The sequence below is a fragment of the Malus domestica genome, chromosome 08 (assembly GCF_042453785.1).
Source record: "Malus domestica chromosome 08, GDT2T_hap1".
NCBI lineage: Eukaryota > Viridiplantae > Streptophyta > Magnoliopsida > Rosales > Rosaceae > Malus > Malus domestica.
The window spans coordinates 21,037,078-21,059,184 of NC_091668.1; the positions used below are offsets into that span (position 1 = coordinate 21,037,078).

The following is a 22,107-nucleotide window of genomic DNA, read 5'->3' on the forward strand; positions in this document are numbered from 1 at the left end:
GATTGCTAATCTATTCTAAATTAATTTAGAATTATTAAACAAGACTCAAGGACACAAAACTAGGCTAAAAACTCTAATAACTCGAAACACACTTAGAATGACTCAAAATAATGAAAACAATCAAATTAGACACTAGGAACTGAAATGGACGGAAATTGAATTAAAAGACTAACAACAATGAAAACTAACTAAATAATATAATTTAATAATGGGGGGGGTTTGGTTTTGACGAGAAGTAAATTAAACTTAAATAAATTACAGAATTGACAAAAGCATGAAATTAAGGTGAAAGGATAGGTGACGGACTAGCTAGAGGGTTCTTCTCCACACATGACACATATGCAACCTAAATTGATTTTCAGTTGTTCTTTCAATAAATTGTAAATCTCAATACTTCAGATTAACCGTGAACAGCACTTTTTTAATCTTCAAGTTTTCCTTAAGTTATTGAATTGGACGGAAAAACGCATACAACAATTCAAAACATTCTTCAAAAGTCTCCTACGTGAAAAGCACAATAGAGATACAATCAAAGATCATTAAACTTTGTGAAAACTATAAGCATTGACGAGGCATTCGTAACTATGATTTGCATGAAACTTATGCCAAGAATTTACTTAACGTGATTGTGACTAGCAACCTTCACTACTTGTGAATATAAGTTCATAACGATTAGGTGAAACTCCCTTATATTCTAGCATCAAATTCATGCATGTAAATTAAGTATGCATTCTTAATCGACATACAAAAATAAGTTATCAATCAAGCAGTTAAGCAAATTAAATCACAACTCAGAAATCACAACTGAAGGTAATCAATTCATATTACAAATATATTCATGGCTTTGAATTAACCTCTAGCCAAAATAAATTTAGTTACACATTATTAAAACAGAAATAAAATATAAGTTTGGAAAGATTTAACCGAGAGAGAAGGCAGCTTGCTGCTTCTGTCTGTCCGTGCCTTTTCTCCGTTCTTTCTATTTTCTTCTCACGTCTTACTGCTCTCTGCCCTCCCTTTCTCTGCGTGTCTCTGCGTCTCTGGCTTTCTGCCCTCTGTTTTCTTCTGCGTCAGTCCGTGTCTCCGTGTCCTCTCTCCCTCTGACCTCTCTCTCCGTTTTCTTTCTTTTATTTCTTTGTGCCTCTCTTCTTCTCCCCCAGTATGCCTTCTGGTTCTCCTCACGTCTCCTGTTCCGCCGACCTCTGACCTGCCCTCTGCTTCTGTTTTTATTCTTTCCGCGCGCTGCTTTCCGTTTCTCACGCTGCCTAAGGCAGCTTCCTGCTTCTCTCGCTGCAAAACCCCCCCGTATGCCTTCTGGTTCTCCTCACGTCTCCTGTTCCGCCGACCTCTGACCTGCCCTCTGCCCTCCCTTTTTCTGCTTGTCTCTGCGTCTCTTGTGAATTGTGACTGTGGCCAAGAAGCATGCATAAACTCTCTGGCGGGATACCTTCCATATAGAACAGGAATTCCTGAAACATGATTGTATAAAACTCAACTGCAAATAACAAACTACTAGATAATTCAAAACAATAGGATCTTTCCCTAGAAGCCCAACTTTCATTCCAAATACATAAACGCGAAACATTGTAGAAATAGAGCCGCATTAAGAAGGTAGAATATCTAAGCATAATATATAAGCTCTTGAACACCTTTAGTTTTGTAAGGACAAGTTCGACCTATAATCCGTGACATAATTCTACCAATAACCCATGACAGAATGAGAACGACTAAAGCAATTTTCGACGAATTTATTATTTAAAACTCTTTTGTGCTATTTTTATTTTCTTTGCATAACAAATCCTATAAACACAAAAATAACGTAAATAGCTCAAAAATATAAGGAACTAACCAAGAAAAGACGAGTGAATTTGAAGTAAAAATATATATAAATATGATCCGATCAAATACCCCCATACTTAGCTTTTGCTAGTCCTCGAGCAAAACAAAGAAAACATGAAAAAGTACTAACATGAAAAACATTAGTTTCCCCCTATGTGACCCTCATAGAATTTCATTCAAGAAAACAAATCATCAAGAACCATAGCTAGCACCAAACAAACTAATCCAAGTTCATCTTCCTTATTCAAATATTAGCAGTAATCTTTGAATCATCGTTGAAGTGTAGTGTGTGAGATAGCCATGCTAATGCAATTTCAAAATTTTTATATTTTTAAAATCATCATATGCAAACTAGCAACCTTCTCACGGGATATACACTCAATCACACATGTGTTTAGTTTAAATGTGTTTCGCTCAAAGAATCAAATGTGAAAGTTCTACCATAAGCTTGCATAAAGATCACTTCTCCACAGTCATAATTGCAAAACTTAAATCAAGAGGACTTTTATTGGATGTAATGAGGTTTAGGGAGAAGGTTATTGAAATGAAAGAATAGGTAAACACAAGTTCCAAGCTACATTGCAAGCAATTCTTTTGTTTAGATTTATAAGAACTCAAGCTCTCCAGCAATTCTTCTAGCACCTCCAACCACACCCTTAAACTGAAACTTTAAAAAAAATTTATTTTCTTTGTATACAATCTTTCTTTTTCTTTTTCTTTTCTCTTTTTTTTTTTATTTTTTATTTTTTTTAATCCAAACATGAAATACCCCCACACTTATTCTTTTGCCAAACACCTTCAAAGTACTTCACAAACATTTCTCATAAAACAATCTCACATTGCTCACTAGCTCGCCTTGGAAAGGGTAAGGAAAAATGTTTCAGGTATAAGGGTAGACATATCTGATGATAAGAAATAAAATGCTCAACAAATACGGCTCAAATTGGCAATCTAATGATATCATTTTTCTTTGGGAAACATGGTTATTTGGGCCATAGTGGTAAACCTAATGCCTCTATCATTTCCAAGTTCATGCAATCAATGACAAACATTTCGAAAGATCGTTACGCAAGTTCTAGAGATGTATCTCACATAAGTTCATCACACATGAAAGAATAGGAGTGTATGAAAAATGCACACACTTTCAATAGGCTCAAAAACTCACATAGGATGTATATGGTCACTAAATTCACATATGAAGCTTTAAGTCATGCTTTAGTTTCACATCAACAAGGCTATGTGCATTTGGTTTTTCAAAGATGATCAAACATGTACAAAACTAACAAGAGAATTAGGAATTTCACAAAACACATGTTAACTAAGTTCTTGATGATCATGGTTCAAATTTGATCCAATTATATCATTGGGTCGGGAAACTAACAAAAATCTAATTCAAAACAATAAGGGAAACAAGACAATATTTTTGGATTTTTAAATTTTCCGATTTTTCTTAACTTGACATTTTTTTTTTTTAAAGAAAACAAAACTAATTAAGAAAACAAAAAGCAACAACACGGAAACAAATGAAATTCTAGAGATGTCTACCCCCACACTTAAACTGGACATTGTCCCAAATGTCAGAAAACACTATAATGCAAATAAAAATAAAAATAAATAAATAATAAGAAACAAAATAAAGCAATTGGACTGAAAACTTCCCTAGTTTGCAGTAAAACCAAGCGATGACCCCCCCAAGCTAAAATTCTGCAATCAACTTCAAGGGTGGAAAGAACCAAAAGTTCCTGCAAAGAAAAGAAATAAATCAGTTAAGTAACGCAAGAAAATGTAAAATTGAAAATCACGATAAAAGACAATGAATAGAACTAATAAGTGATCATTGGTCGTGCTTGTTGACTTTCCACAGCTTTCCTCTTGAACAGGGTGACACTTAGCTTTTTACTTGCAAGTGATGATTTGATGATATTGTACGGCGAGGCTTTGCTCTTTAGCGAAAGTGCCCTCCAAATGTTGTAATTCCTTATTTGTTCTCCAAGCAGATGTGGCAGCTTCTCTAGTTCTTCATCTCAGACTCCTTCCGCTGGGATGATTGTGCAAGCTGCATTCTTCTCTGCTTGTTTCTTCTGCACGACGGGCAGGCACGAGGTAAAGGTGTTGGTCTGTTTCTTTCTTCAATCTTTCCAAGTGCCCACCTCTTGCTCTCTTTCTCCTTGTCCTTAGTTGAGGATGAATCAGCACGTTGTCTCCACATGCTTCGAGGTATCATCTTCACTTCCGTTATACGTGAGAGACGAAGCGGAAACACAAGATGATGAGTACTCGAGAGCAGGTGCTGGCTGGAGAAAGGACAGGGAGAAAGCATGATATGAGATACTCGTGCTCTCAACCTTTATGATATGAAATACTTGTGCTCTGGATGGGTTGTTTGCAGGGGTATCCCAGGGGATGAAAAATACAGAGTGACTTGAGAGGGTTTGTTGGAAAGCCATTTTCGGAGATGAAGAAGTGCTGAGAGGGTGTGCCTTTGCTGTGGAAGGCGAAGGTAGATACTTATAGGACTTTTCTTCGTAACCAGAACTATTCCTTCACTCATTGTCGGCAGCCGGTGGATGGATGAATAGTACAAATTACGCACTTTCTGACAAATCTGCCCGTAATTTCCGTAAAGCTGCAAGTTGCATGTGACGAGTGACGACACGTCTGGACAAATTGATCTTTTGAAATCCGGGGTTCGGCTCGTGGTTTCTGAGCAAGCCCAGCTTTTGAGAAATGCAACGCCTCTTTTGAGAAAAGAATCCGGCTTTTGAGAAAGGAGCCCCGACTCTTCGATTTGCGAGAGGACGCTTCTTCGATTTCTGATGAGCGCCTCTTTGATTTCTTCTTTTTATAGAGGCGTTAATTTTGTTCCACAACACACTTGAGCTCCCTCCTGTAAACACTCCCTTCTTGCACTTCCAAAATCTTAATCTGTCCGATCTCTTTTTTCTTTACCATTCTGAAAAATGTCTGGCCCTTCCGATCGTCGTTTTGACTTGAACATTGGTGAAGAGGCAGCTCCGCCTTCACCAGACAACATATGGTGCCCATCTTTCATATCCCCTACTGGTCCTCTCACTGTTGGGGATTCGGTGATGAAAAATGACATGACCGCTGCGGTGGTGGCTCGGAACCTTGTCACCCCTAGAGATAACAGACTGCTCGCTAGACGGTCTGATGAATTGGCGGTTAAGGAGTCTCTGGCTCTTAGCGTGCAGTGTGCTGGTTCTGTGTCCAACATGGCCCAACGCCTATTTGCTCGAACCCGTCACGTTGAATCGTTGGTGGCTGAAATACAGAGTCTCAAAAAGGAGATTAGAGGACTCAAGCATGAAAATAAACAATTGCACAAGCTTGCACACAATTATGCCACAAACATGAAGAGGAAAATTGACCAGCTGCAGGAAAATGATGGTCAGATTTTACTTGATCACCGAAGGTTTGTGGGTTTGTTCCAACCGCATCTGCCTTCGTCTTCTGGGGCGGCACCGTGTAGTGAAGCTCCAACTGATCAACCTTTGATACCTCCTCCTTCCGTGGCCCCATCAACTGCTGAAGCACCGCCGACTACTGAAGCACCACCTGATCAATGAATGCTATTAGTTTACACATCATTGTAAAATATTTTTACTTTTATGTTTTTTTTTTTTAAATATGTAAATTAATGTAAAAAGACTTTGTTTAACCTTCCCCTACACTTAAACTAAATAACACAAACTCACAGAAATCAACCAAATAGCACAACTAACTAAACAAAACAAAATGAAAGCAGTAAAGATAAGGGTGTAAGAATGCAAATCTGATTTGGTTAGCGATTCCAAAGTCTCCCTTCGTTGAATGCTTGGGTTGCCTCCCAAGAAGCGCTTGATTTAACGTCTTTAGCTTGACGAATCTTTCTTTAAACTCCCCTCGGCTCCAAAGCATGGAATTTATCTTTTAATGGGAGGTGATACTTGAAATGATTCGGCAATGGTTTAAATTCAAGAGTGGGTGCCTGAATCATCAAAATCAGAAACATGTTAGTATAAATTAAAATTAAAATTGGAGAAGATGGCTTACTTTCTTTTTCTGACACAAACTCAATGACAAACACCACATCTTTAAACATTTCCGGGACTTTGAACTTGGCCAGGTTTACTATAATGGTTGTGGCTTGTCCCGTGTTATCAAACTCAACTGCTTTGGGCTTGATTGTCTCATGCACAGCCTCTTGGATGTATTCTTGATATGCTTCAACCACTTCATTTTCTTGAATCCCTTTTCTTGGTGTGCAAGGTTCTTTGAACGTTTCAATACCATCGGGAACTTGTTTTGGTGCACCAAGAATTGGGATATCACTTTGCACCTTTGGAAGAGCTTCCACAATGTCTTTTTCACTCTCTTTGATATTTGGAATCAAAAACCTGCAAGGACAAAGGACATTCGGTGGAATAATGTTAGAATGAAGTGAATTTAGAACTTCCTCACCTGAGTTGGATGACATAGGGATTTGAGGAGCTTGCAGCAGCAATTCATCCATGTTCGGGCTGTGTTTGAATGGTTCTGGGACAGCTTCATCCTTCATGTCACCTTCCAAAGTGATGGCTTCATCGATTTCACTTTCTACCTTTGAATTTGCAATGTTTGAGTTGGAAAGTTCACTTTGATCTCGAATCTGTGCCATGAATTCCACAATCTGCCCAACTTGCATATCCAATTCGTCCACTCTTTTGACTCGGTCTTGCATCTCCTGGTTTTGATTTTCTACTCCCTGATTCAAAGAGGTGAGTAACTTATTAAGTGTATCATTATTCAAGGACGTACCTGAATTGAATTGGGCTGATTGTTGTGGTGGCTGTGACGGTTCATATGGCCACTGATAGAACTCTTCCGATGGCGGCAATTGTTCTTCTTTTTGTGAACCCTGCGTCAAAGAAATTAGTCCTTCAAGAATTTCATTATAATTCACGGGCATACTTTGATTTGATTGGAATTGTTGTGGGGGATGCTGTGGTGGTTGCATAGGTCTTGAATAGAACTCGTCTTGCTGCCAATATCCACCTTGTTGAAATTGTTGAGGTTCATCCCACATATAATCTGAATTACCTCTCCAATCTGAATTGCAAGCGTTGAAAAACATGTTGCCCCTTGATTGGTTATGGCCTTGATATCCCCAAACATCTTCATTTGCAGAAAATTGAGGATTTTGATATCCTTGCCCATAGGGCACACCAAGTGTAGGGACACTTGGCATTGTGGTCCGTTCGGCATTATGAGTCAATTGAGCAGTGAGCTGTGCCAATTGAGCTTGAATGGTCGCAAGTGCCATGTCTTGCTCCATTTGTACCTAAAATCAAAGAAAGAAAAATAAATCAAATATCAAAAGTAAAATACACAAACACCAATATAAACATAAACAAAAACAAAAATAAAGGGATTAGCAAAGTTGCTAATCCCCGGCAACGGCGCCAAAATTTGATGCGAATTATATAAGCACACAAATTAAACCCTCTTTTTATCAATTGTAGTAAAGTATGTAAGTAGGGTATCGTTCTAGGCCGGGGATTAGGAGGGATTGCTAATCTATTCTAAATTAATTTAGAATTATTAAACAAGACTCAAGGACACAAAACTAGGCTAAAAACTCTAATAACTCGAAACACACTTAGAATGACTCAAAATAATGAAAACAATCAAATTAGACACTAGGAACTGAAATGGACGGAAATTGAATTAAAAGACTAACAACAATGAAAACTAACTAAATAATATAATTTAATAATGGGGGGGGTTTGGTTTTGACGAGAAGTAAATTAAACTTAAATAAATTACAGAATTGACAAAAGCATGAAATTAAGGTGAAAGGATAGGTGACGGACTAGCTAGAGGGTTCTTCTCCACACATGACACATATGCAACCTAAATTGATTTTCAGTTGTTCTTTCAATAAATTGTAAATCTCAATACTTCAGATTAACCGTGAACAGCACTTTTTTAATCTTCAAGTTTTCCTTAAGTTATTGAATTGGACGGAAAAACGCATACAACAATTCAAAACATTCTTCAAAAGTCTCCTACGTGAAAAGCACAATAGAGATACAATCAAAGATCATTAAACTTTGTGAAAACTATAAGCATTGACGAGGCATTCGTAACTATGATTTGCATGAAACTTATGCCAAGAATTTACTTAACGTGATTGTGACTAGCAACCTTCACTACTTGTGAATATAAGTTCATAACGATTAGGTGAAACTCCCTTATATTCTAGCATCAAATTCATGCATGTAAATTAAGTATGCATTCTTAATCGACATACAAAAATAAGTTATCAATCAAGCAGTTAAGCAAATTAAATCACAACTCAGAAATCACAACTGAAGGTAATCAATTCATATTACAAATATATTCATGGCTTTGAATTAACCTCTAGCCAAAATAAATTTAGTTACACATTATTAAAACAGAAATAAAATATAAGTTTGGAAAGATTTAACCGAGAGAGAAGGCAGCTTGCTGCTTCTGTCTGTCCGTGCCTTTTCTCCGTTCTTTCTATTTTCTTCTCACGTCTCACTGCTCTCTGCCCTCCCTTTTTCTGCGTGTCTCTGTGTCTCTGGCTTTCTGCCCTCTGTTTTCTTCTGCGTCAGTCCGTGTCTCCGTGTCCTCTCTCCCTCTGACCTCTCTCTCCGTTTTCTTTCTTTTATTTCTTTGTGCCTCTCTTCTTCTCCCCCAGTATGCCTTCTGGTTCTCCTCACGTCTCCTGTTCCGCCGACCTCTGACCGGCCCTCTGCTTCTGTTTTTATTCTTTCCGCGCGCTGCTTTTTGTTTCTCACGCTGCCTAAGGCAGCTTCCTGCTTCTCTCGCTGCAAAACCCCCCCGTATGCCTTCTGGTTCTCCTCACGTCTCCTGTTCCGCCGACCTCTGACCTGCCCTCTGCCCTCCCTTTTTCTGCTTGTCTCTGCGTCTCTTGTGAATTGTGACTGTGGCCAAGAAGCATGCATAAACTCTCTGGCGGGATACCTTCCATATAGAACAGGAATTCCTGAAACATGATTGTATAAAACTCAACTGCAAATAACAAACTACTAGATAATTCAAAACAATAGGATCTTTCCCTAGAAGCCCAACTTTCATTCCAAATACATAAACGCGAAACATTGTAGAAATAGAGCCGCATTAAGAAGGTAGAATATCTAAGCATAATATATAAGCTCTTGAACACCTTTAGTTTTGTAAGGACAAGTTCGACCTATAATCCGTGACATAATTCTACCAATAACCCATGACAGAATGAGAACAACTAAAGCAATTTTCGACGAATTTATTATTTAAAACTCTTTTGTGCTATTTTTATTTTCTTTGCATAACAAATCCTATAAACACAAAAATAACGTAAATAGCTCAAAAATATAAGGAACTAACCAAGAAAAGACGAGTGAATTTGAAGTAAAAATATATATAAATATGATCCGATCAGTGATTTTGGGCACTGATTGGTTGCACTATAATCGTGCCAAGATAGATTGTTATGGAAAGACAGTCACATTTCATTGTCCTGGATTACCTGAAGTTACATTTGTATGAGAGCCTAGTGGGGTAAGGCATGGTATTATTTCAGCCATGAAAGCAAATAGATTATTGTCGAAAGGTTGTCAGGGATATTTAGCTCATGTGGTATTGAATGATGATGCTCCTAGTAGTGTGGAGGATGTTCATGTGGTCAGATATTTTCTGAATGTATTCCCTGATAATTTGCCTGGATTGCCGCCAGATAGAGAGGTGGAGTTTGTTATTGATTTACTTCCAAGTACGAATCATATATCCTTGACTCCTTATAGAATGGCTCCTGCTGAATTAAGGAATTGAAGGTTCAATTACAAGAGTTAGTGGATAAAGGTTTCATTCAGCCTAGTACTTGACCTTGAGGAGCTCAAGTTTTATTTGTGAGGAAGAAAGATGGAACTTTAAGGCTGTGCATTGATTACAGGCAATTGAATCGGGTAACCATTAAGAATCGTTATCCATTGCCTCGTATAGATGATTTATTTGATCAACTCAGAAGTGCCTGCGTATTTTCTAAGATTGAGTTGAGGTCGGGTTACTACCAATTGAAGACCAAAAATGAAGATGTCCTTAAAACCGTATTCAGGACTCGATATGGTCATTATGAGTTTCTTGTGATGTCATTCGGGTTAACTAATGCACCAGCAGCTTTTATGGATTTGATGAATCGAGTATTCCGGCCATATTTGGACATGTTTGTTATTGTCTTCATTGACGATATTCTTGTATACTCTAAATCTAAGGCTGAGCATGCTAGACATCTGAAGTTGGTGTTGAGCAATTTGAGGGAACACCAACTATATGCTAAGTTTAGCAAATGTGAATTTTGGTTGAATCAAGTGGCATTTTTGGGACATGTCATTTCTGCTCAAGGCATTCAAGTGGATTCTCAGAAAGTGGCAGTTGTAGAGAATTGGGAGCAACCTCGAACCGTCACCGAGGTACGGAGTTTTCTTGGCTTAGCAGGCTATTATAGATGGTTCGTTAAGGATTTTTTAGTGATTGCTTTGCCATTGACGAGGTTGACTCGAAAGGATGTTAAGTTTGAGTGGGATAATAAATGTGAGCAAAGTTTTCAGCAGTTGAAGTACTATCTCACTCATGCACCTGTTCTAGCACTTCTAGATGATAGCAGTAATTATGAGGTTTATAGTGATGCTTCTCTAAATGGTTTGGGTTATGTATTGATGTAACATGGTAGGGTAATTGCCTATGCTTTGAGACAGTTGAAACCTCATGAGAAGAATTACCCTACACATGATTTGGAGTTAGCAGCTATCATCTTTGCTTTGAAGATTTGGAGACATTATCTTTATGGTGAGAAATGTAAGATCTTCACAGATCATAAGAGTCTTCAGTATCTATTTACTCAGAGAGATCTTAATCTTCGACAGCGGAGGTTGATTGAGTTACTAGTGACTATGATTGCATGATTGAGTATCATCCTGGTCGTGCAAATGCAGTGGCGGATGCACTTAGTAGGAAGACTCTAGCCAGACTTAATGTCATCTATGATTGTCATGTTCCTTTTCTAGCAGATTTGAGATCCACTGGAGTGGAGTTAGGAGTAGAAGAATGAGAATAAGCCTTGCCTGCTAATTTTCAGGTTAGGCCAATTTTAATTGATCGTGTGCTCGAGGCTCAGATGAATGATGTGGAGACACAAGAAATAATTTAAGCAAGAAATCAAGGCAAAAAGAGAGATTTCGGGATTCGAGAAACTGATGGTATGCTCATGCAGGAAAGCAGAATGTATGTGCCAAATAATGCAGAGTTAAAAAAAGAAATTTTGGATGAAGCATATATTTCGGCATATGCGATGCATCCAGGAGGCACTAAGATGTATCATATCATTAGACCATTTTATTATTGGCCGAGTAAGAAAAGAGAAATTGCCGAATATGTGAGTAGGTGTGCCATTTACCAATAGGTTAAAACTGAAAGGAATAAGCTGTTTGGGTTGATGCAGCCACTTCCCGTTCCATAGTGGAAATGGGAAAATATTACTATGGATTTTGTGTACAAGCTTCCTCGTACACAGAATGGTTATGACGGCATTTGGGGGGTAGTTGATCGGCTTACGAAGTCAGCACATTTTATTCCAATGAGGGAGAAGTATTCGTTAAGCCGATTAGCTAAGTTATTTATATCACAAATTGTGAAGTACCATGGTGTGCTAGTTAATATTATCTCGGATTGGGATCCTAGATTTACTTCCAAGTTCTAGATAGCATTCCAGGAAGCTCTTGGTACGAAATTACTCTATAGTACGACATATCACCCTCAGACAGATGGATAATCTGAGAGGACTATTCAGACATTAGAAAATATGTTGAGATCTTCAGTGCTGCAGTTTGGAGATAGTTGGCATGATTATTTGGATTTGATGGAGTTCACCTACAATAACAGTTATCATTCGAGTATTGGTATGGCACCATTTAAGGCACTTTATGGGAAATCTTGTCGTATGCCTATATGTTGGTCAGAGGTTGGCGAGAGAGTTTTAGTGGGCCCTAAGATTGTGGATATGACTACTCAAAATGTTCAAGAAATTAAGTCTAACCTGAAAGTGGCCTAAGATTGACAAAATAGCTTAGCAGACAAGCATGCCACTGATCGGAAGTATAATGAAGGTGATTAGGTATTTCTGAAGTTATCACCTTGGAAAGGTGTTGTACAATTTGGAAAGAAAGGAAAGTTGAGTCCTAGGTACATTGGACCATATATGATCACCAAGCGAGTCGATGAGGTTGCTTACAGGCTTAAGTTGCCTCCAGAGTTGTCCAAAGTGCACGATGTGTTTCATATTTCGATGCTTTGACATTATGTTTCAGATCATTCACATGTGATTCCTCCTCAACCTTTGGAAATTAATCCAGATTTGACTTATGATGAGGAACCAGTGACTCTTTTGGATTGGAAGGATAAGGAACTAAGGAATAAGACCGTGCGCTTGGTGAAAGTATTATGGAGAAATCATTCAGTGGAAGACGCTACTTGGGAGACAGAGGATCGGATGAGAGAGATGTATCCACGCTTGTTTTATGTTATTAGTGGATCTATTGGTTGTATGTAATTTTGAGGATGAAATTTTATAAGGTGGGGAGAATGTCACAGCCCGTCTCAGAGATGTGTGTTATTTATTTATCGACGGCATGAAATTACCTAAATACCATTAGACGTTGAGAATTATTATGGGATGTTGTGGTTTAAACTTAAAATTATGGACCACTCTCTCTCTCCCTCTTGGCATTTTCATACGGACAACCCAGAAACCACCTCAAATCTTGCAGATCGAAACCAAGGTAAGTATTTTCGTGTTCCTTGTGACCTCAGGAATCCATTGGTACAGGTTTTAGAACCTGAAACCTTCGAAAACCCCGTGAAACCTAACCTTCGATTTGTGCACTGTTCATGCACACGTAAAACCTTGTGTTTTAGGGAATTTTAAGCTCATAGAGAGCTTTTGGAAGTTCCAAAAAGGCTCGGGGTAGTTTGTTTGAAGAATTTCGACGACAGGAAGCCTAGATACGAAGAGTTGCAGAGGTCATCGGATTTTCTAGCTTGCTCCGACGTGATTTCGTGAGATTTGAGCTTCAAATAGGTATAACGCCATTCTTCTCACTCTAAGCTTTCATTTGGTTCAAATTTCGAAGAAAATGGTTGAAAAATGAGTAAGAATAGACGGTTAAAAGTTTTTCCCAGTTTCCGGCAACCGCGATGGTCGTCGGAGTTCTGAGGTAGGAGACGAAATAATATTCTGTCAAGTCTAACGGAATATTCCAACGCCGTTAGTTAGTTTGGACGGTTACTGTTGGGTTTTAATGGAATATTCCTAACGGCAGTTAGGGAATCTGTCAAGATTCCCTGCGCGTGGCAGTGCGTCTTGCCGTGCACTCGCCGACGCGTGACGGCGTGTGAAAGGTCCAAAAATTAATCTGAAAATTTGGGGATGATCCTGAGATTGTGTAGGTCACTGTGGTATATTCATATACCCATTTCGAGCTATGTATAATAAGTTATTAGCTAGTTTTGTCTATGTGCTTTAAAATAACGTTTTTATAGTTAATTCACATATAGGTGAGACTTATCCCGAGGACAAGCGTATCCAAGGGCAACTCGGGGGCTACGACCCTTCGGCTTACCAGTGAGTGGGCTTTTGGTTTTCAGTATATATAATATACTTGATATTTTCCCAGAAATATGTGTTTAAATAATACTATGCCATAAATGCCATGCATATAAGTTTATAATTCATACATGATTTGGTATGTGATGCTTTATATATATAAATGTGGTGTTGTGGACGCTCAGGTAAGCTCAGGTAAGTTGTGTTTGGTTATGTGAATCATCGATGATGCGATATGTAATTGAATAATGTTGAGCTCATAAAACTACACTTAGGGTGATTGTGATTTAGCCATAGATATGGCACAAGCTTGTTTATTATGTCACCTCCCTCACCATATGCTCATATTGGATCCAATTTAGGTGCACAGTCTTGTCGTACATACCTTATTTATGGTTCCGACTCGTAGGTGACTAGCGATTTATCGCCCAACTATTATGTGAGAGTAGTATTGAGCATGATTGTATTACACCCATTATTATCGTATAGACCTTTTTGTTTGGTTTTGACTCTTGTGCAGTATATTGCCGTATAGGTCATTGTAGTGACTCCGGCTAGAGTGACTTTTGAGCTATGAATTCAGTCATACAGACTACCGCGGGGGTTCCGGCTAACATGTTATATTTCTATGAAATTATTCTTACCTGAATTGCTTACTCTATCATATCTTGGCATGGCATACATATGAATATGATTATGTGAAGCATGAATTGAATTGATATGATTTCATATATATTTATTTATATTTATGTATATGCTTATATCTTGATTCTGGGAAAAATTATACATATTTTACAGCGAAGGGTTAGTTATGTTGATAAATGAAATGGTTTTGTAAAACATTTGTTTTTGCCCACTCACGTTTTCTGTTTTGCGCCCCTCCAGGTTTAAAGTAAGCTTGCTGTTAGTGGCTTGAGGACGTCTGCAGCTCTGACCTATCTAAATAATAGTAGGACATTCCTGGTACTGTGTAACTAGTACTTGTCCTACTAGACTGCACCTAGACTTATTATGCTCTGATTAGGAGTATTTACTTTTGTAACTAATTCCTATCACTTCTTATTTAGTAGTGCACTCTAGTAGTTCGGTTTTTAATTATTCATATACTTCTTATCATTATCGCTTCCGCACTGTGCACATGGCTACGTCACTCTCACATGACAACCAGCATACCTTGATCTCGGTCAGGGTGTGTCATGTTAGCCATAGGGTCGGCAGCCGAACGCCTTATTTATAGAAGTAGACGAGTCCGCCTCACCACTTGGCTGTTAACCTTAGCTTTCTTCAATCATTTGAGTTGTGTGGCCTGTATCACAACATACCAAAGATTTTTGGGTTATGAAATTCGCTAACCTTTCGTATCAAAAGTAGCAGTTGTATGGAATTTCGTAAGCAAATGTCTGAGAGAACTCCTTGCTTTTATGTAACCAATTTCGTGGGTTGCGTAAAAAGTATATACACGCTAACTTATCGACTACGTAGCATGTTGGTAGTGGGTAAAGCTTCTCATATGCACGCTAACTTGTTTAACCTTTCACAAAAATGTGCTGTTGCATAAGTTTAGTGCAGGTTACAGCTCGAATGGCAAGCCGTAGGCAGTTCTTTGGAAACCGTAGGCTACCTTAGTGCACTCGGTAGCAGCTTTAGGGTTCCAGGGCAGCCGTCTATAGGGTGTACTGTGTAATGTGCCTCGTCAGTCTCTGAGGCCCAGTTCCCTACAGATTAGGCCAAGATACCCAAAATCCCTACAGATCAAGCCATCGTGCACCTAGTTATACCAGGGTAGCCCGACATATCCACATTTAGATTTTCGGAGTGTAAAGTTTATCCTCCCGCATTGGAGAACAAACTCATGTGGATGTCGAGGAATTAGTTTACCCTCTCGCACTTGAGAGTATGGTTGGTCCCCAAGGGGCGCAATTCCTATGATAAGTCCCTAAGAAGGGCGCGGTCTTCTTTTGAAGTGTAGGAGTGATCAGTTGTTGTAAGCATGCAACTGAGCCAAGTTATAGATTCCTTCTAAATTCCTCATTGAAAAATGAGTGAAACGAACGAAAACATAGTTGTAAGGTAAAGGCTGCATAACAACTGGATAGTCATCAGCTTGCGAGGTGGTGCCCATCGAGCTACTTAAGTCTTCGGGCTTTGATGTAGTGGGAAGTCACATAAGGTACTTCCTCAAATTGCTGGCATTCCATCTTTTGAGAGCCTTTTCTGCGGGTAGTGATGAAAGCTTTTCTTAGGACTACATCTCCAGGCGGGAACTACATGGTCTTAGCCCTTTTGTTGTAGCTGGAGAGAATATGCTGGTGGTAAGCTGCGATACGATGATGACATTCCCACGTTTCTCCTCTGCCAGATCTAAGTTTGTGGCCATCTCCTTTCTGTTATACTCAATGCTTAGCAGTAGAGTGCTGATACTTGGCACGATAACATTATGAGGAATGATTGCTTCTAAACCAAATGCCAAAGAAAAAACAGTTTCACCGGTTGCTCGTCGTTTGGTTGTGCAATACGCTCATAGACATCCGAAAAGTTCATTTGGCCATTTTCCTTTCTTGTCGCAGAAGGATTTCTTGAGGCAGTCGAGAATCGTCTTGTTGGATGCTTCGGCCTGCCCATTGCCTAAAGGATACCTCAGCGTGGACATGCACTAATTTATGCCATATTTATGGAAGAACTTCGCCAAATCTTTGCCTACCAATTGCGAGCCATTGTCTGTGACGATGGATTGAGAGATGCCAAATCTGCAAATGATGTTCCTCCATATGAAGCGCTCTATATTCGTCTAAGTTATGGTTGTCATGGGCTCTGCTTTCACTTACTTGGTGAAGTAATTAGTTGCCACGATCATCATGCATCTGCCCCCAGTAGCAGCCAATATTGGCCCTACTAAGTTGATTTCCCATTACATAAACTGCCAAGGACTCGTTTACAGGTGTAGTTCCCTGGCAGGCAATGCTGGTACCGACTTGTAACGTTGGCATCGGTCGTACTTTTGTACTAACTCCTTAGCATCTTGATGCATAATAGGCCAGTAGTAGCATACGTTTAGAGCCTTTTGTGCTAAGGATCGACCTCCGGAATGATTTCCACAAACGTCTTTGTGGATTAAGCTTAGAACTTTTCGATCGTCGGGAGGCACTAAGTAGCGGAGATGTGGTCTAGTGTAAGATATTCGGATGAGAATGTTGTTCCACATGTAGTAGCATGCTGCCTTTGTTTGAATCTTTCTAGACTCCAATCTTTCCATGGGGAGTGTGCCATTGACCAGGTGACTAATAATGGAATCTTGCCAGTTTAGAGTTGTACTAACATGTGACATCTCGGCAGCTGGTTCTGCCTCTCTGCTTAGCTTGTCTAGATACTCCACTGGAATAAAGCGTTTAAGTTGGTAGTTGAGGACGGAGCTTAGGTCGGCTAGTGTGTCCGCGTGTACGTTGTCTGTCTGTGAAACTTGAGTGAGGATGTAAGTCTAAAATGCCTCAAGTTACTTTCGTACCTTCTCTAGGTACTGCGCCATCTTCAAATGTTTTGTCATGTACTCCCCAGTAGTATGGCTGGTGATTAGCTAGGAATCATAATAAATAGCAAGCTTTTTCATTACCAAGTCTTTTGTCATTTGGAGGCCTGCTAGTAAGGCTTCATACTCCGTTGTTGGATGCTTTGAAGCCTAGAGTGATTGCCTGCTTGAGCATCGAACCGTCTGGCTGACAAGGACCACACATATTCCCGAGCCCTTATAGTTGGATGCGTCGTCGACATGCAAATGCCAAAAGTCTCTATCAGGTGAAGTATGAGTGGCTAGGGCTTGCTTGGTTGCCTCCAAGGTGTCGTTGGTGAAGGAAATTATGTGAAAAACATGTTCATTTAAGCAACATCTATAGCATGCAATTAACAATTAAAAGGCAGAATCATGCTTGTATGCAATTAAAAACAAAACATTAACCATGAAATTCAAAGCCTAGTAGATTGGTGAACTTTGACTCAACTTAAAACAACATTTATTAGTTGAGAAATTATACCTTTGTAGATTCCTCTTTGCATAAGCAAAGGCTAATCACCCAAAGAGAGGGCCTTCATTCCTTGCTTCTTAGATCTATGGATTTGGATGGATGAAATGGTTCTCCAAGTTCCCAAAATTGAGAACCTCTAAGTCTCTTCACCAAGGTTAGATTGGAGAAGAAATGAGTGACCTTGGAGTAGTAGGATTGCTAGCTAAACCCTCCAAGGAGGCCGGCCACTTTAGAGAGAAATGAGAGATTATGTTCTCATCCTTTCCCCAAAAGAAAACCCTAAATGAATTTTGGCTATAAAGTCATATTTATACCTTAATTCATTGGAGTGACAAACTTGTAAATAAGTCCAAAACTCACTCCATCTCTAAATGGCCGGCCTTAGGGTATTATTAGGCTAATTGGGCCTTTGTGAATCATTATTCATTAAGTTGTCATACAACTTAAGTCAATGGGCTTGACGTTCGAAGCCCATTGGGCCTTAAGGTCCAAAACTATCCCGAGGTCTTTAACGAACTTATTCGTTTGATTAATTAACATATTAATTAATCTTTGCCATAAATAATTAAACCATTTAATTATTCTTACTCATCTCCATTGTTTCTTCAATCTCCACCTTACACGGTGTACGATCCATTAGGTTCCTTTTAGCGAGGTAGTGGGCGATTAAAACCATTTCAAATCGATTGTGAATTGAAACTTACTTTCAATTCTCCCTTTAGTGATTATACACATTTAGGGCTTCCACAAACCATGAGTGACACCTAGCAGCATATCATGGTTACCCAAGCTAATCAGAAGAGGTGGAGAACCTATTCAGTTTAGGATTACAAATGCAATACTGTCTTTCTCTAATACAGTACTCTTGACCACATTGTTTGGTTTGATAGTTTATTCATGTCTACTATCCAATGTGATTCGTGTGCTTATATGATTACCTTGAATGTGATTTGGAACGACTTCTTAAATCTCATTCATACTCTGGCCAAAGATTCTTAATCATATCATAGAGTATTCTCCCCCAAACGGTTTGCAGGTTAGAGATCCCTTGTTGCGCATTCACGTGCCTCCATGGCTAAGTGGCTTAACCCCGACGATGCCGTGGACACCCGCGGATGGGGTGACTTTGACATAATCAAAGATCAAGTACCTAACCACAAGACAACTATGATGCCTCAGGTCAAATGACTACTTTGCATTATCCCAACCATGAGTTCTCATGTGACATGAATATGAGAACTCTTCATTGATCGTGTTCAGTAAACTCATTCTCTATTGAGCACCTACATGCTTATCTTGGTGTCAATCACACCAATGACTCGAGACTAGTCACTCTCCCTAAGAGAAGACATAGCATGTACTGATCTTAACGGACTGTCAATGCCCAATTGGCAATCCTATGATCATGAACGTTTAGGATATGTATACGAAAGAGAATGGTCTCATTAATCTAACTTGTTTAAATTACATTCTCCTAATTACATATTCCTTGGACTTATCGTTTAAGCATATAACATTTATATGAGACGGCTTAAAACAATAATCTTTGCCCTTGATATTAAACTAGATTAGTTTAACATGTGAAATGTCCGTAAAGTATCATCATATGATTGGTTTTAGGGCACATTTCCAACAATCTCCCACTTGCACTAGAGCCAATCAGCTTGGTCATCAGTGATGATACCTCTTCTGTAGTCATTTCAAAAATGGCTGAGTATTAGGCCTAGACAATGGATATCTATATGACATCCATAGAAATAACCTTGAGAATAACGACGTCACCATTATACATGATTCTCAATCATGTGGTTCAGTCTCTCATTTGAGTTCGGATCTTGATGAGACCTTGATTCCCTGGCTTGAGCTATCGCCCCATTAGTGTCGTAGTGTCGGTACACTAGAGATATTTTCTGATTGGAACCGAATAGAGAGTTCATAAATGAACTTTCCCATCCAAACAACAATGTTGTAAGCTTCTATATGACAATATATTTTGCATTCATAATGGAACATACTAAAGTCATTACTTTTAATGTTTCCATCCAAATATCTCTTTAGTCATAATAAAGAGATATCTGATTATCTCTTCATTGATAACGAAGAAACATCCAATGATGGATTAGATTCATAATCTAATACATTTACGCTTCCTTTACGTTACTCTAATTCTTCCTCATTCTTTGAGGAATCTATCCTTTAGTATTTCTTAAATACTTAAGGATTCACTTGACAGTTGCCATGGTTCTGATCCTGGGCATGCATTGATATTGTCTTGTACCGTTCTAGGTACAACTCATATCAACGTTTTTCATACAATATGAAATACGTAAATCACCTTTCTGCGTATGCATAAAGGATTCTATTTATGCATTATGTTTCTTTAGGAGTCAAAAGGGTACGTTCCCTTTGAGAAGGGCAACTTGCTAGTCTCACTAGAGTCATCCTTCTAATTGAAGTTTATCATCATATGAGAAACTTCCTAGCATCTATAGTTTATTATTAGGGATTGATATAATCAAATTATATCTTGAAATCTATCATTATAGATTTACTTCCCATGTTTATAGACTATGTCTCCCATATACATTCTATCGTTATAAAATGTTTAAAGTCATAACTTTAACGAACAAGTATTCTTTTCATTTCCAAAATTAATATATCATATATGTGTATATATATATATATATATATATTTAAATTTAGGAATATGATTAACTCCCACTAATCTTTTGTAAACCTAGTAAACAAAAGATTCATTCACATCTTTATGAGAAATCAAACGATTTGATCTTTCTCTCATAAGACGCTTATAGCTCCCACTAGCTTGCTAAGATCCATGATGGATGGATCTCTACAACTTACATGTCTTGTGATTCATAGTTTTAGACATATATATTATCAAGACTATCTTAATAATGGTTTCGGAAACCCATATAATGTCCAAACATTGAATCACCATTTAGTTGTAGCTAGCAATCTTCGAATTAATTGAAACCATGACTACGTTAAAGATGGTTTCTTCCAAGTCAACCAATCTCTTTAATTGTAGTCACCTTAAGCTACCAATTAGCTATGGGGGTTTCATTATTTTGGGTCAAATGGTACTTTACCATTTCCTTGAGTATATATCGTATATACACTCAATGTAGTCATAAGGATTTTCATTCTTATTTCTTTCGAATTAAGAGGTGTATCTCTATGACATAGTCATAAAGTTCAAACCATTCATCTGAGACGGTTTATAAATCCTTCTCGACTACCTTGGAGCTTGTGGTATAGGAACTAGGTTGTTATATTTGTTGATCACTATCTTGTTTCTCAAAGAACCCATTGTTTGAGTTCTATCCCTCGTTCATTTGCTCTATCTTAGGCAAATCCTAGTGTAGGATTACAATGAACTACCCAACAAAACAACATTTGTTAGTTGGTTTATAGAAGTGATATCCAAAGGTTAATTTAAGGATATCCACAAGATAATTCTCAAACAAATATTGCTTATTAGCACACAACCCCAAATCTTAACATGATTAAGATTTGTCTTTCTTTCCAACTACATCTTATGGAGTCATGAAAATTTTGGAAGATCTTCTAATTGACAATCATATTGTCTTAGAAGCATATATCCTATATATGGGTAATTGATAACATCCAACGAACTAAATCTTATTCAAGTTCGTTCTTCTCCTAATGGAGAAATCCATTATCTTTCGATGCTTCTTTCCTTGATATTTTTCAAGGAAACTGTTCTAAAGTGTTATCTTTCCTTGGATCAAATCTAAGGAGGCAAATACTTTAGACGTCTTACTCATCAACTTACATTTCTTGAATTCTTTGAAACCTTTTGCAAAGTATTCGGACTTGTGTTTATTCAAAATAAACTATAGTCCAACCGAGAGTGATCTTCGGTGAATGTCATACAACATGAGTAGTATTATGTTGTGGACAAGTGCCACTAACATCTAAGTGAATTAACCTCAACAACTTTGTGATTCTTTCTTCTTTCCAAAAGAATAAAGATTCGAACATTTCGCCTCTATACAATTTTAATAAGAAGGTATTGGATCCGGATCTAACGATCCAAAGCATCCATCTATGACCAACTCGTATTTTATGTTTTTGAGGTATCACAACTCAGTTGGGATTAGTCACTACCTTGCAACCTTTTGGGTTTTAAGCATCGTTATTTTCTAAACAGTTAACACTACCAAATCATCTCTACTATAGAGACAATCAATTAGATTACAATAATCTAATCATTCATTAATAAAGAACAATGTTTTATCAAACAAAACATTCATCCATCTCTTATAGTGACGGAATTAAGTTCCTTAAAATTGGAATGTAAAGACAATCTTTAGTTTTTCAAATTTCTTTGGTAGTTCATATGAGGAAGTAAGTACCTTCTGCTTTCGCAGAGATCTACATTTGATTCACTTTCCGAATGTGAAGTATTTTCTCTTCTCTCATTAATCTTCTACTTCTTATTAGCCACACTTTTACAACGATTGTAAAACATAGTTACTAATACGGAATCAAGCATTCAAGTAGAAGAGCCAACTGTTTTGAACTTTTCAAGAACAATTTACA

The 22,107-nt window shown here is 38.2% G+C and overlaps 1 protein-coding gene across 1 annotated transcript; it reads right to left on the reverse strand.

Annotated features, from left to right (window-relative positions):
* Positions 1-990: 990 nt before the first annotated feature.
* On the reverse strand, positions 991-9,434 carry LOC139198096 (vicilin-like seed storage protein At2g18540). Its single transcript, XM_070826355.1, has 3 exons — positions 9,377-9,434; positions 8,387-8,854; positions 991-1,469 (listed from the first exon to the last, which is right to left on the reverse strand). Exons 1-3 carry the CDS (start codon positions 9,432-9,434, stop codon positions 991-993), a joined length of 1,005 nt encoding a protein of 334 aa, XP_070682456.1.
* Positions 9,435-22,107: the final 12,673 nt, after the last annotated feature.

What these genes read in the sequence shown, in the direction of transcription:
- LOC139198096 (XM_070826355.1), bottom strand. Translation starts at nt 9,434, where the DNA reads ATGGCTGAAATAATACCATGCCTTACCCCACTAGGCTCTCATACAAAT. An exon ending in TCATACAAATGTAACTTCAG is followed by an intron (nt 8,855 to 9,376) that starts GTAATCCAGGAC and finishes ATCATGTTTCAG; the next exon opens with GAATTCCTGTTCTATATGGA. An exon ending in AAAAGGGAGGGCAGAGAGCA is followed by an intron (nt 1,470 to 8,386) that starts GTGAGACGTGAG and finishes ATCATGTTTCAG; the next exon opens with GAATTCCTGTTCTATATGGA.